Genomic DNA, 16,401 nt, shown 5'->3' with positions numbered 1-16,401 from the left:
ATATAATAAAATTTTAGTTGCTTCGAATAATACTACATTGTAAGAAAAATCTGTATAAAAACTGATTATGTCCTGATTGAAAGGTATTTGGACAATTCGTGATACGTTTACGGGCATTTCCCTGAAACACAAAACTATGCAAGGCATACGGGTAATACGGGTAAAACCTATGAAAAATCAACACGGTACATTATGCCGTATTTTTACGGACTTTTCTTACCCTGTAAAATCCAATTACATATCTTGTCTAAAAGAAAAGTTTCATCAGTGAGGGCGGTTTTGTGAACCAGTTCAACCGGTTCATTGAGAAGATCCGACTCAAATGAACGATTCGTTCGCGTTCGCATTATATAATCTAACCTCTGATTATAAGTGAATCCAACTAAAACACAGAGAAATGCCGCCATTTAACCGTCACTGATAGTTTAAAAAAATTATGATAATTTAAAGTTAAACGTGGGACATTTGGAAAAGGCAAGCGAGAGTTTAAAGGGTTAAAATGAACCGGAAGCACTTTCACAGAGTTACATCCTGTGGAATAAGGATACACATTTGAAATGGTCCATGGCTTAATACTTTACGTTTAAATAAAATCTCCCAAATGTCAGCAAAATGAATTACATGCCAGGGACTGCGAGCCTCATCGAGGACATTGATAGTAAGTTAACTAAGAAAGAATTAGAAGTCTTTGAGTGGATCACAGTCGTTGTGTAGTGATGTTAGTCTAGCATCTCTGAGCATTTATAAAAGTCACGTTGGTGGTAATGTTACATGTTTTAAATAAAAATAGAAATCCTGTCCTGATGGCTTTTGTTCTGCAAGATGAACTAGTTCGCATGAATAATAATCGCCTCAGTGCAGACGTTAGTATGATCATATATAATAAATTAATGGGAAAATATTCAAGTTAATCATGTGACTGACGATGCTTTGATTTCCCGTTTGTCAGAGAAACACCTTGTTCTGCTTCGCGATGGAAGAACATTGATTGGGATCCTCAGAAGCATAGATCAGTTTGGTATGTACAGAGGCCTGACGTTGTTAATTTATAAGGAAATATTTTCATTTCGTTCAAATATATTCCACTGTTTGGTGTTGGGGTGAAGGTCTCAATAAATAAAACATAATTCGTTGTGTAATAATATGATGTGTAGTTTACTCACACTCATGTCAGTCCATACCTGCATGCAAAACTATTCTTAATGTATTTTGCCTTTACAGTAAAAATCAATGGAGTCCAATGATGTTTGGACCCCAGCATTCATCAGAATATCTTCAGGGAAAGTAAATGTGACCCTGAAGCACAAAACCAGTCTTAAGTTGCTGGGGTATATTTGTAGCAATAGCCAAAAATACACCACATGGGTCAAAATTATAGATTTTTCTTTTATGCCAAAAATCATTAGTATGTTAAGTAAATATTAAGTTCCATGAAGATATTTTGTAAATTTCAAAATGTAACTTTTTATTAGTAATATGTATTGCTAAGAATTCATTTTGACAGCTTTAAAGGGGATTTTCTCAATATTTCTATTTTTTGCACCCTTAGATTCCAGGTTTCCAAATAGTTGTATCTCAGCCAAATATTGTCCTATCTTCACAAACCATAAATCAATGGAAAAGATTATTTATTCAGCTTTCAAATGTTTAAAATATCAATTTCTGATGTAGTCCAGGGTCACAAATGAGAAAAGGGAATGTCACTTTTGGGTAAATTGACAATATTCAGTACTGTAAAATTGACCATTGTTTCAACATTTACATTACTTTTGTTTTTCCACAGCTAATTTAGTTTTGCATCAAACTGTTGAACGTATTCACGTTGGTAAGAAATTTGGTGACATACCTCGTGGGATATTTGTCGTCAGAGGAGAAAATGTGGTCTTGCTTGGAGAAGTAGTAAGTACATATGTTCATTCTGCCCTTGGAAGGATTTATGACTGTGTATGAAGAAGCAACATTTCATGAAGGTAACAGTCCTAAATCTTGCCACTACTAACTGAACTTTCACCTTGTGCTGTGTTTTCTTTCCAGGATCTGGATAAAGAGTGTGATCAGATCCTCCAGCGAGTTTCCATTGAGGAGATCCTGGAGGAACAGCGGACAGAACAGCAAGCCAAGCAAGAGTCAGAGAGACTGAAGCTACAGGCGGTCAAAGAGCGAGGCTTATCCATCCCTAAAGCTGACATGCTAGATGATTTCTGAAACAACTTTTAGTTCTATTTGGATGATTTAATTGTTTTATTTGATGGTTTTGTTTGATTTGAGATGACATTCTGTCCTGTCCAATGATAGAAGAGTGAGTCTCACGAGATTGTGACTTCAAGATTTAGTTTCACTAGTTGCTGTAAAGCCATGTTTTGAGAATCGCCCACCATCTTTTTTTCTTTTATGGCAGATGCCATAGTAAAATGAAGGATGGAGCACCCAACTGAAGCACTTGGCCTGTTGGCTTTTAGTTTAAACCACAATAATGGTATACAAGAAAATAAGTTTATTTCGGTGTTCACTATGTTCTGGATATTACGCTATGGTTATTAAGTTGGTATATTATGTAAAATACATGAAACAACACTGAAAATATTTTTGTTCTATTAAACCTATTTTATACCAGTGAAAATCTACTTTTCATTTATTGTTTCACTCTATTTGCCTCTGAGAAACCACATTTAGTTTTGACGTAAAATGATTTATGATGATTGATCTCCAGAAGTGTTTTTAGAAGATAATAAACAAGGTTTTAAAACGTTATAGTGTATTTACATTAGATGTTTGAATAGGATATAATATTATTAAAAAATATATAATTAATATTATTTGTTTAATCTTCCGTATGGGTTTAGTATATGCTTGCCTTGCCCAGTGGCCCAATTAGGATTTTCATGTGAAACATGTCCTTGCATTAATCGGTAGCTAGGGGGTGATTTTGCCTTTGTTCTGTTTTGAGGCAAAATGTGTCAGAGAAAAGGACATCACAGATTAAAACTTCTGTTAGACACAAGCTAAATTGGCACAGCAGTGTTACTGTTCACATATAGGCTATTTAGAAGAGGACCAAATCTACAGTTAATACATTACACTAAATTGCAGATTTATTATAGTGAGTCTAATAAGTTTGCCTACGCAAAATTCGGTATGTATAATAGTTTTCACTTAGAAATTGCTAGTAAAATATATTTTCATGTTAATGTAGAACATTGTTAATGGGTAAATTGAATTTAAAATAAATGTCACTTTATAGGGTTTAAAAGTGTCCATTATTAGTAGTAGTTCCTTGCGTTTTAGAGAAAATTCGGATTGTAAATCGTATTCGAATTCAAATCCGGATTATCTATCCACTCTTCCAGTCCGGATTTCAGCGGACACAGATCTTGACGTACTGAGTTTTGGCACTATTTTCAAGACTGAAAATTAATCAAAAATATACTAACAGGTCAAATATTTAACTGAAATTTACCTGTTTTTTTTTTGTGTTTTTTTTTTGACGTTTCTTCATTGAATCGATTTATAAAAGCGATACCACAGATCGCATAGGTGTTGGTGATCAGTGATTAACTTGGTAGTTATTGCCTAATCACAGCTGTGTTAAAATGCATATTGCTTAATGTATCTGTATCAAAGTCCTAATCAAAAATTGCTCAATTAGCCTAAGTACACAAAACTTGTAATAGCCATGTAAATGTATTGCTGAGAAAAAGTGGCCAGCGTTTAACTCAAAACAGGGTGTAATTGTTCTCCTCTGCAATTTATCGGCCTTGACTTTTAATCCCGGGCTATCCCAGTTTGTAATACCGACTGAATGAGCGGGAGCGACATGAATGTGCTGCTATCAGATATCCTTTGACAGCCATGCATGCTTGTTCTCAGTCCCGTGCGTCACAGCTGCATTAAACACGCCCCTTCCAAGCGCTTGTTGAATAGGAATGACAAGGAAACATGACAAGCGCTGGAGAGGAATCTCATATACTGTTATAAGCGCACTCGTGCTCGCATCCCTTTACATCGCTACGCCAACTGAATGCCGCTGTAAATCTGAACGGAGCCACGGGGAGAGCCGCTTGGGATCCAGCCAAAAATTACAACTGAAAGCAGAAACCCAGCCCTGCTTCGATTACGCACCGAGAGAGGGAGCACGCTGATAGTGACAGCGGCACCTCAACAACTCATCTGCGATCGACCGGGCGATACTCGATCCGTCTTCACTCGTGCAGCCTCAGAGGATGTAGAGCTCGGCCTGCAGTCTCTGGCATGTTCGTTTTCACGAGACTCGACGCATGTGGCTCGTTTGAACAGGCAATGCCTTCCTTACGCGTTTTGTGGCGCAAACTACAACAACCGCACGCGTACGCCAGCGACTCGTTGTTTTACTTGTCTATACGTGTGTTGATAGTTTAAAATGCCTAGGTTTTTGATTTAAATACTTTTGCACGGACGGAAAATAGCGTATTTGTCTGGGAGGAGCAATAAGGAGCTCTGTCTACTCTTCCACGGCAGTATCACGGAGCGTTATTTTGATGGAGCTGGAGAATATTGTTGCAAACACGGTACTCCTGAAGGCAAGAGAGGGTGAGTACAGGAAAAACTACCGCAAAAATGTGATTTTATCGTGCTTGAATCTCACGTACTTTGTTAGGTTTTACCGCTGCTCGTGCACCTATCGTGATGATGTAATCACGAGCAGACGCTGTGTGGATTTATCCTGGAACATTGTTTCAAACACCTCCAGCGGCGCTTTCATCTGTGACCGACGTCAGAACGCCAGCGTCACAATGCTGTTACATTGTGACAGTTGGTTCGTGTGTTACATGGTCTAACGAAGGAAAACATCAAGCTCCTACATCCGCTGTACGCGTCGTGTTTTTTATCAGTACAAAAAACCACACGCTGTATTCGCAGTTATGATACGTTTTCACTGAGGTGGGCTACATAACGTTAGCTGTGTGAGAGGAAATGGTAGATGTGTTACAGCTGCCACCTTGTTAACACGCGCTGCTAGTTAACACAACGCGGTGGAACCAGGTCAAAGTGTCTGTAAGGCGATGTGAACGACGCCTGTCTTCGTTACCACCGAGACCACAATAACCGCTACTTCCTTGGCTGGTGTTTTGAAACCGAAGGCCTCGTCAGACGACCATCATGTCGCTATCCCAAAGTGTCTTCTGAAGCTTGATTGATTTGGATTCGGATTGAGCTAGATGTAAACCAGAAGCACAATACCAGGATAGATGTCGTTCTTGTTGATTTTTTTAAAAGACACTGAATGGCATTATCATAGGAGATGATATTGCATACAATAAAGCAAAGGTTTTAATTAGACATGTTCTCCTCTGTAACATAATCAGTGTGAAAGTACATTTAGCTGTAAAAACGCTGCAAGTGTAAAGCTGTTCTCTTACATCAAGGGAAATTATAATGGAGCCCTGATGGTTAGTTGTACAACAGTTGTGTTTTGATTTCTGCAAACCTGTTTTAGAGATGGTGGTCTATTTTCTGTCTGTACATTTCAAAAGGAACAATACTCTGTTCTCACTTGCTTAGAAAGTGAATCTGAAGTGAATCAGATTTTTTCTTTTGATCTGTGGTTACAATTCATTGAGTCATTCAGATTTTAATACTTTGCAGTTTGCCATGATCTTGTTCTCCAGCTACATCTCAATGCGTCATCATTCAGCTTGCTTTCGTTGTGATCCTTCAGAGTTCAGTCTTGACTTTGTTCAATGTTTGCAAAATATGGAGCCGGCGAACCTGATTAAACATAGCTTCTACAAATGTTTTGCACAGTTGTGTCCATTAATCGCCAAATTCTCCTGTGGCCTAGAGGCACAAGCTCATGTAATCAGTTCATGTGCTCTTTGTTGCCCTTAGCCTGGAGTTGACCATAAATGACCAGGTTTTGACAAGTAGTCTACCTCACTGTGTTACTGAACAGAGAGCGCTAGGCTAGGCCAGTAACATTAGCTGCCTTCCTTGTCACCAATGTAACTGAATAATGTAGTTTTTTTTTTTAAATGAGAATTCATTAAAGAAGCTTGGGTTATTTTTTTATTTTCCACACTTCCAATAGAGTTTCTCTCAAAGCACAGTGGGTACAAGTGTGCATAGTTGTTGAAGGGATGTTTCACAATGCTTTGTACAAATATTGAAAAAAAGCCTTTTTACAAACATTTCTCAACATTTGATTGGACGGTCCTACTCTTAATACAAGTAGACATATTCTTTTATTCAATAAGCTCACTTATGGACTTGTTAAGTAAGGTTTTGCCCAAAAAAAGTTTTCGGATTTTTGTTCTTACCTACCTCAGCTCTTGCTAGGAAAATAGCCTAACATATTTCTTGTCATGCTTCGGCTTTTCAAGTTTTGCACATCAGGAAATCTGTCTTTTTAAAGTGGTCTTGTGTTTATTGATGTGTGCAGACAGGTCTATGTGTGTGAGAGAGCACTTGTTCAGTGAGGGTCTGCTTTGTTTGTTCTTCGTCCATGTGTGTGTGTGTGACTGTCCCCCCATTTGTTTATCGCGCTGTGTTTGGAGCAGAAAATGAGGCGCAAGGCACGCAGACTCTTGTCCAAATGTTCGGCTAGCAGCAGATAACAGGAAAAGCAGAGTTTGCAGGCCACACAGTCTGTTTACATGGCTGAAGCCAGGCTTCCGAAATCAGTAGAGAGTCCGGCCAGAGCCAGGCCGCCCCAAACTAAACAGAAAACTCATCTACGTCTGTTATGATGGTCTGCTCGGAGATATTCAGCCATAGACATCACATGAGCATTGAGAAGGTTGGCCTTTGAGTCTAGTCTTAATGTGTACTGATTGAATTTAGATTTTTTAAGTATTAAACCTAGTGACAGATGAGCTTAGCTTCTAAGCTCATCTGTCACTAGGTTTAATACTTTAGTGTATCAAGTCTTCTAAGTTAGAAGACTTGATACACTAGACAGCACAATACAATTTGAGTGAATTTTGAGTGGAATATAAATTGGTAGTTTAGACAGTTTACCAAAAGAAATGGTCGCAACTGTGGCATACAAAGAGACCAGAATGAGAGAAAGATCTGAGTTTCTTGTTACTGTGAGAAATACACTAATTCATTCTATAATACGGAAGGCAATTCCACCTCAGAGTACAATATAAATTAAATGGGTAACTCGTGAAAAATCCTCTCACCGGCCCCCGCTCCCTCTAGTGAAGATATTACTGCGATAAGACGAAGTGCTTACAAGCACTTGCCATGGTATTCCGCCACACAATATAGTTATCCATTTTACATGCTTAGAAAAGCGCAACGTTTTGTTTTGTGTTACCATCCTAGGTCGAGTTACACTACGCGAGTAACTGTATTTAAATAGGGAAAACGTGGAGGTGTTTGGTAGCTTCTCTGCTTGGCCCATATTGAATGAATGGGCTAAGCTAAGTGCTTTCAAAGTGTCACCGCGCGCCTAAGCGATTGATTGCACGCACTGAGACAAGAGAGGTATGTATCAACTCGTCTTAGGTAAGAGAAAAACATAGTTTAATATGAAAAACACGGTTGAGTATCCCTTTAAGAGTATATCTTTCTATTACGAATAATATAAAAGCAGTTGTTAAAATGCACATTAATTCCTGTTTAACCATTCTATCTGATTATTTTAGACTGAGTTCTATTCATATTAGACAGAACTGTTAACAAGGACAGTAAATGAGAGAGAGAGAGTGTGAGCTGCCTTCCTCAGCACTGTCAAAATAAAAGTCCCACATCGGCCAAGCAGAAAAACTTATCAGCCGATGCCGATATTTCAAAAATGCCAAATATCGTCCGATATATCGGCCCTGGTGATCTATCGGTCGACCACTAGTGATATAATTTCCTGTTGTAAGCTGCTGCATCAGGTGAAGTGATCCAATGTCACAGGAAGTCTCAATGCACATTATGCAGTTCTGCAAGCCTAGTCAGTTTCCACAAGCATGAGCTTGAGAGGAGAAATATGAAGATGGCGTAAGGCAAACATATCAGTCCAGTTAAGGACCCCAATTATCTGGTGTCATTATCAGACAGACAATACAGGCAGATTTTCAATTTGGCTTCATTCTGTTATGGATATTTTACCATCCAACCTATTCCTTCCCTACGTTTTTCTCATGAACATCTTCTTTCATGTTTTTGTTTTTGTAAATGAGTCGGACAGTTGATTGTCAGTGCATTTTCTGGACAACTAGTCACTCTTGAGGAATTATTTATAAAAAATGAATTCTTCCATTTGTTATGCGATCACATGCATTTCTTATTGTATATAATTATTTAAAAGTTATTATTTTATGTGCCATTTGAAAAACTGAGATTCAAATAGTTAGAAAAAAAAAATCTTCAGAAACTAGTTGATTGTTTGATAACTATTCAATAATTTTGACCCATCCTGAATTTGTAGATTGTTGCATTATTAAGTCGACAGCATCCAATGTACCATGGAACATTAACCAAGAGCCGGCCTGTTCACCAGGACCTTAGGTCTTTTTTTTTCTTTTCTTTTCTTTGGCAACCTCTCATGGAAGTAGCATTGTGTTGGTGTCGTTTCAAAGAATGAGTGACTGGCTATGTCTAAGAAATGGTGGGGGATGAATTCCTAAGCAAGGCTGTTATCCAACCCTGGCATCCTCTGAAAACTTAGGCGATGTGGAGTGCACGTCGTAACCCATAACGACGGTGGACAAGGGGCTCTCCTTCCCATTCAAGAAGTCTGGAGCTGGCAGACCACTTCACTTCTCTGAAAACTGTGCCATGTGAAATCCTGAAGAATAAACGTCACCCAGACCCATCTAAATGAAGACCGAAGCAAACGAGGAGGGTAAAGTACAGAGAGCAAAAAAAAAAAAAAAAGACTGATAGTGAATGCAAGCCAGTGAAAGCAGGGAGAAAGAATGTAGAGAAAAAGAAATAATGTGTCACATAAAACGAGGAAAATTTGAGCTGCTGCTTAAGCCAGATGCTAACAAATTTCGTCACTGCACTGAGGTATTGCATACTTATGCTGGCTATATACAGTTTTTATTAGCTGTTTTTCTAACATTGGTGTTCTAATGTTAAAACAGAAACAGTAGAGCATAGCGCTAGCAACACCAAGGTAATGGGCTTGATTCTCAAGGAATGCCTTGTTCATTGCTTTGGACAAAGCTGTCTGTCAAATGAGGCGTCAAGTCTCTAAAGTAAACTGTATTACTAGTGTAAGAGTTGGGATGGTTGATTCTTTCTGTGAATCTGTTATTCATTTGAATTAATCTGTTTAAAAGACTGACTCAAACACTCATTTGCATTATCACTCAGGACATTCATAGAACTCTCAGAATGCCAATCTTTGATACGTTTTAGTAAAAAACTAAACAAAATTCCAAGTAGCTACTATTGATATATTGATGCATAAATGAAAATGATTAACGTAACTTTTAACTGTTCACTCAGTGAAAAGCTAAATATGCTTTGATTATTTTAAATGAAACTAGATTTCTACTGTATTTATTCTAGGGATGCACCGGTTGACCGGCCATAAATCGGAACCGGACGGTTTTTGGTCTTCTTTAGGCCGATTTTTCCGGAAGTGTGTAATCGTTCGCTATGTCATGTGTGTGGAAGTATTTCGAAATCTGTGCACAGGACACGGGCAGCCGATCAGCACTGGAAACGCAGAGCTACATGTCTGACTCTGATGAGGCACAGATAGCAGCAAGAAGCGATCAGCCGTTGGTGTACTGGCGCACAAATAAGAGTCCCTTTTCTGCGCGCACTAAAGCTGCGCGAGCTTTCTGTTACCGGTCCGAGCCCTGAACGCGAGTAGACCGTGTAGAGATGTTCAGATCAACTTCTCACTTGGATGAGAAACGAAACGGATGAGAAAACTGTGACTAAACTTTTTTTTTTTTTTTGTAAATTGGAACTTGCATACACGTTTGAAAAGCCAGAAGTAAACGACAGTTGATTATTTTTATTTTACCTTAAAATTACATCGACTTAATTCGATTTAAAAATCACCTGCTGCAGTGTTTCATTCATCCAATTAAAAAAATTTAGGGTAATGATTCACATCTATATTTTTTTACTTGAGAGAATAGTTATTTATTTTTCATTGGCTCAAGTGAAAAAAATATAGATGTGAATCATTACCCTAATTTTTTTTTTTTATTGGATGAATGAAAAAACTTTTATTCGCACCAACATTATTTGATTTCAACATTTTGGAATAATCTATTTATATAGCATACTTTTATTTAGTCTGTAAATAAAGACACTGGTAAAGACCTTTTTTTATTTAAAACCAAATTTAAAAACTAAAATGCTGAATGCTGATCAAGAAACACCTTATTGAATGTGTGTTGATTGTGTTGTTTGGATTGTAGGACTATGCAGTTATTGCATTTAATTTCACATGGTTACAGACAGTTAATCTTTACATTTAAGGCCAGTTCTCTGTAGTTTCAACCCAATTCAAAAACAAAAGCTAAATGCTGATGTCTGTAATGTAGCTGTTAATTTCAGATGTTTGCATTTATTGTTTTCAATAGCCAAAAGCCAGTTTGGCCTATTAAATACCAAATAAACATCTTGTTTATGCACACTTTCCTTCTTTCTTGTTTGTTGCTTAAAGATAAAAAATGAAGAAACAAAATCGGAAATCGGTATCTGAATCGGCAAGTTTGTTTGTAAAAAATCGGTATCGGAATCGGCCATGAAAAATCATGATCGGTGCATCCCTAATTTATTCTGCTACTTGATCAAACAATGGCTGGTCAACTTATTCCAAATGTTATTACATTGGACTAAAATGTACTGATTGTGTTACCACCCCACCTCGTTACACAGTGGTGTTCCCAATCAAATAATGCTTATACATTTGTCTCTATTCTGTAGTATTGATCTAAATTAAGTAAAAGATAAGATTTTTAAATTGGTTCATTGCAATATCAAACAATATGAACATTGATGTCGCTCAGCAAAATCATAATTATTGCTCCAATAGGCCAGGCATACATACTGTATCTCTCAAATGATATTTTGTTAGCAGTGACTGTCATATTGGATGGATGTGCTGAGGCACCAGCTACACAAGTATGTAGCAGAAGTGCTGAAGCTTGTGTTGGGCCGAGACTGATAGGCGTGAAAATTGAATTTGACTCATTGTAAATGGCCAGTTGGCTTGTGAGCGGACGTCTGTTGCCTTAGCTGATGTCATTTCTGTCTGATCTACTTCCACACGGTCAATATCCATACTAACTTGTTGACTGACTTGTGGCGTTGGGTACATTTAGAAGTGGTTGAGGGAAAGTTGTGTCTGAAGTCAGATTTGAATGCTTTTCAGTCAAATGCACAAGTATTAAGAGAAGGTGGCAAGGTGTATGGAAATTGTATGTGCATCCGACAATCTGGAAAACAAAGCAGTCTGTTTTTTACATGACCTCTGCTGTCTAGGACGTTTCCTCACCCAATAATCAGATATTGGCTTAATTGTCCACCCATTTTGTTTAATATTCTCAATGCTGCTCTTTTATGCACCACTTTATGTGTTTTTAGGATGACAAAAAGTACGTCTTTTTTTATTTATTTTTTTATGAATTTTTGGGATTTTTACTTTAAAGGTCTAACAGCGTTCCTGATCAGTGTCAAGATGTTTGAAGGCAGGCTTTACTGTTTACAGAAACCAAACTTGAATTTCATCATCATGCAAGCAGCTAAAAAAATCATCTTTTGTTTAACCTTTTTAATTTAATGTTAAATGCCTGACAATAATTTACAGTGAGGCAAACTTTTTTTGTAAATTTTTTATTTATTTTTTTATTTATGATTTATGCCATTTCAAATCTCAAATGTAGTCAATCATTGACATGATTCATGTAATTTATTAATTAATGTTATGCGAAAAAGCAAGAAATATATTAACATGCATTTTTGCTGTGCAAGGCATTCGATAAAGATTGAATGTGGGCTAATTATAAAATAAAAATATCAATTTCAAACAGTTATGATTGATTACTTCACAATAAATTCTAGTTCTTTTACAGTTTTTCTTTATTTCCTTAAGTCCCGTTAAAGTATTGTGTGTCGTTTGAATATAATCCAGATGTTGTCATTGTCATGTGGCCTAAAGTACCAGCCAGTGGCCAATCACGAATCCTTTCCCATGGCCTAATGGCATAGTAAAGTGTCCACTGGATGAATCTAGCCCGAAATAGTATGTGATCCAGAGACTTTCTAACTACTCTTTTATAAATACTGGTGAATTTGGACAAAATTGAAGACATGGTTCTGTCTTTGTGCAAAGCTAAAGCTAACAAATTTTCATTGTGTAGTAATAAGCCATGTCAGTGTGAGTTAAATAAAGCTAGAATCTTTATTTTTGCGTTAACTGTTTCTTTAAGAGCTGCTCACTGATATTGTAAGTGGTGAAGAGGTGTTAGAACAGAGTCCCAGCATAAGGAAAAGGAAAGGTCAAGATAGTGTGACCTTCAGTTGTCCTGGTACTCTTAAAATACATGACTGGATGATGAGATAATTGTTGCCAGAGCTGGATTTTGACAGCCCTAGAAATACTGGACTGAAGTGCCATCTGAAAAGGAAAATAATCTGATATCAAACGGTTGTCTATAATGTTCATTGAGTATGCATTTTATTACATATTTGAGGATCACCTGTTATTTGCCTGATTTTGTACAGGCTTTATTGCCCATCCTCAAGTGCAGTCTCTTGTTTTTTTGTGTGATGTAATGCAGTAAAGTTTTAAAAGGGAAGGTCCATCGTGGTGAAGTCTGAACCTCGCCTTCAGCCCACTCAGTCTCCATGAGAGCCTGCTTGTGTTTCTGTGAGTGTGAGAGAAGAGCCAACTGTCAAATATTAAGTCTCGATTTGGACTGGCTGTAAAAAAAAAAATACCATGCATCACCCGGTGTGTTCATCAGAAGCTTTTTTATTTTTGCCATTTGACTTCGGGAGGTAAAAGTGGGAGCGTTATGATTTACACTATTAGTCGTGCACCATGCAGTCATTTTAGGTCAGAGGATTGACGTAATATATCATTATTTCTCTGAAATTCTGCTTTGCATGCTACAAGCCATGAGTGCATGCCATGCTTTGCATAGTGCATTGGTACACCAATAAACAGTGTCCCATTGATGAATGATTTGAATAACCTCAAATTTATTAGTATATAGGTGAAATATGATATCTTACTGTAAACATTTCCTGGCTGTATATATTTAGAACAGCCTTGTCATGTAGAGCTGCACCTGACTGAAAGATGCACATGAGAAAAATGACAAGCATTAATTCTAAAAAAGATAAATAGAATAATAATTGCACGCTTTTTGGAAGTAAAATGTGTCAGAGGCTTTGGGGTAAGCTGTGCCAGTGGCTAAACTAATAGTAATTTTGAGCTTAATTTTGGACTTTTCCGGGCTGGTTTATGGAAATATTAACCTAGCAAATTTCTATTGCTTCTAATCATCAACATGATCAAAACTTTGCTGAAAAACCTGTTGCACATAATCTACTATATGCCTTCTGTCGCCTCATTGATATCTAATGCTTTTTAGCAAGTAAAAGGCCTTTTACTATAAGCACAATGTATCAAATTCAAATATGATAATCAAGAAAAATAATGCATGTTTTGTCTACAGGTTCAGTGGACTGTTCCGATTATTTCATATGTCAGGTTTTTATAATAAAAATAAGACTTTGTAGGTTGTGCATTAATGCACTTTCCCCATTGTTGTTCATATTTTTTTTTAAAATGAACATTATGTATTGTCCATAAATTTAAGACCATGACATTCTGTGGCCTTACACTGTAGATGTTTTCTTCTCATATCACATACCAAATATGATAGGTCATTTTAAGTCTCTTTATGTCATTTCTGCTTGAACAAAGGACAACTTAGCTTAAAGTGGCTCAACTTGTCGCATGTTCTCCATAAAGCGACGTTCTTAATAAATCATTGGTGTTCATTACAGAAAAACGCAGATTCTGAGGTCTTCTAAAGCAGTCCCACATGACATTTCCATGCCGACTTTGGGAAAAAATCGTAAGAATTTTGTGTGGTGGATCACAAAATAGGACAACATTCTTATTGGTAGTTAAAGAGCACAAAACAAATTTGCTTAAATATGTAAAAGCCCATCATGTGAGGTGCGTCACTTGTGTGGAGCAGAATAACAGCAGTTCAAATTCAGGAGAAACTATACGGTTTAAATTCCCCTTTTTTCCAATTAAAAAAAGAGCCGACAGCACAAAACGAATTGCATTTATGTCATTTACTTCATAATGAATGCTGCGCTAAACTCTGAATGTTCAGCAGTGATGTTCCAGAACGCATCAGAAGAGTCAGGTGGCGTCCATGGGACGTTTGTATGAGGAGCTCGAGGGGGAAGAGGCCGAGGGAGCGGCGGTGGTGTAGAGGAAATCAAGAACAGCTGGCGAGGAAGTCAGAAGCCCTGTGAAGAGTGGCGAAACCTCTTTGACCTGCTTGCCCAAACAACTGCTTCCATGCTTTGAAGTTGGATAATGAAACCATTGGTCAGGTTCCTGCATGGCATTCCATACAACCATTTAACCAACATCCCTGATTACAACAGGCCTTTATGTTTTCCTGAATGACCTGTATGCCAGAGAAAGAATGGAGTGTAGAAGACCTAATCAAATGCCGTCTGCCTCTCCCTGATCTTTCGTGTCGGGACAGGTATCGGGAGGTAACCGGCCCCTCCTCCTCTTCTTTTTCTCTTTCGCTGTCTATTCTTTTCCATGGACTTTTTGAGATGCCTGGGTGACGGCATTGTGCGGCGTACTTTGAGTGTGCATTCTGTGAGATCCTTGTGTGTTATGTAATTGTAGCACAAAGCATCCATGATGGCAGTCAGACCGGCATGCTTTCTCACATTCCTTACCAGCGCTATTTACAGTGCCAAGGAGAGATGCAACACCTGGCCGAGGTCTCAGGAAGTGTTTATGATTCCTGCGCAGTGGTACTGGTCATACACCAATTAAACGGACAGAGTTAAATGCTCACACACCCACACACACATGTACACTACAAATACATGATGGGAGAGTTTTGGCCTCGCTGATGAGCAACTGTTAAGGGCCATTTCATAGGGCCAAGCCATTCAGGATGTAGGTGATTTTTATTTATTTTTTCCTTCCATAAAACTGTGCTGAAACCATGGTCCCGATGGTTCATAAAATGCAAGTCAGTGGCTACCGTCACACAAAAAAGCATATGCGGGCAACTCAAAATGAATCTCTGTTCCTGGCGATATACTGAGTTCTTATGAAGCGAATCAATCAGTCTGTGCAAGAAGCTAAACATTATTTACAACATCATTACCTGTTATGCCATCTTGACTAGCTTGACGTGTTCAGCTAGATGAGCACTATAGATAGAGATCTTACAGGAACTTGTTGGTTAGTAAACCATCATAACCCACATCTTGCAGCATATGAAAAAAACATATTTAGGAATTTGTGTAACAGTCAACATTATAGCTTGTTTGTGTTTTATATGTTTGTGTTCTTTTTTCAATCAATGGTTACTATATAGATGTACTTTTTTAAATTATTCTTCATATAGATAGACTACTTTTAAGAAATTTGGGGTCAGTAGGTTTTTTTTTTTTTTTTTAAGAAATTAATAAATTTATTCAGAAATCAAATTGAAATCAAAGAAACTGTAAAAGCTTTATCATTGTCATTAAAGGTTTTCTGTTGCACATAAATGTTGTTTTTATTAACTTTATGAACTTTCTATGCATCAAATAATAATCCTTTTCCACAAAAAAATATAGATGGATATAGAGAGAGAGAGAGAGAGATTTAGAAAGGAATTACTGTATCTGAACTACAGATCTCTCTGTGTCAGCAGAACTTGGGTCAGCTTGTTTAGGAGTTTTTACTCTGGTACAAGTGGACCGTACCTGATGTAGCTACTCCTGTGTTTCATGGTCTAAGGTCAAACATTAGCACAACTGTGTTCCCAGTCGATGTTCTTGCATCTGACCCCGTCTGATTGTGTCTGAATGTGTGTACCAACAGATTTTGCCCTCAAGCTCAAAAGCTATTTTTAATTCTAATTAATTATCAAATGTCACATTAAGTATGCATGACTTCAGGAGAACTAATTGAACGTACAGTATATCAACTGTTTGCCACAAGCTGTTATACTTTGGTGTTTGTAAAAAAAAAAATCTGATTATTGGAAAAAACACTGTTGTAGTTTCATGTTTTGGGTAAATTATATTAACACCAAGTTCTTCATAGAAATTGGACCTAGCTTATACTGGTTGAATCTGCATTGTTAACATGAGAAGGAAGGAAAAACATTTGTTCAAGTTATATAATATGTAAAGAAAGGAAATTAGCATTATGTTTGCATTCATAAAGCTTGCACAACAACA

The 16,401-nt window shown here is 37.4% G+C and overlaps 2 protein-coding genes across 3 annotated transcripts in view; both read left to right on the top strand.

The window, feature by feature from the left end:
• Positions 1–476: 476 nt before the first annotated feature.
• On the top strand, positions 477–2,620 carry LOC127963736 (U6 snRNA-associated Sm-like protein LSm1). The gene is made up of 4 exons (XM_052563798.1): positions 477–658; positions 950–1,018; positions 1,784–1,899; positions 2,035–2,620. The coding sequence occupies exons 1-4, from the start codon at positions 613–615 to the stop codon at positions 2,203–2,205; spliced, it is 402 nt and encodes a 133-aa protein (XP_052419758.1). The 5' UTR covers positions 477–612; the 3' UTR covers positions 2,206–2,620.
• Positions 2,621–3,753: 1,133 nt separating this feature from the next.
• Positions 3,754–16,401, top strand: part of LOC127963349 (G protein-coupled receptor kinase 5) — a 48,762-nt gene continuing 36,114 nt past the window's right edge. The window contains exon 1 of one of the 2 annotated variants that reach the window (XM_052563199.1): positions 3,754–4,566. In XM_052563199.1, coding sequence (XP_052419159.1) covers positions 4,515–4,566 — 52 coding nt within the window. In that variant the 5' untranslated portion in view covers positions 3,754–4,514. The remainder of the gene's footprint in view (positions 4,567–16,401) is intronic. The other variant, XM_052563200.1, reaches the window with a different exon arrangement.

The sequence above is a fragment of the Carassius gibelio genome, chromosome B8 (assembly GCF_023724105.1).
Source record: "Carassius gibelio isolate Cgi1373 ecotype wild population from Czech Republic chromosome B8, carGib1.2-hapl.c, whole genome shotgun sequence".
NCBI classification, from domain to species: domain Eukaryota; kingdom Metazoa; phylum Chordata; class Actinopteri; order Cypriniformes; family Cyprinidae; genus Carassius; species Carassius gibelio.
The sequence above is the reverse complement of the archived record's forward strand: the minus strand, read 5'-3'. Positions and strand labels throughout refer to the sequence as shown.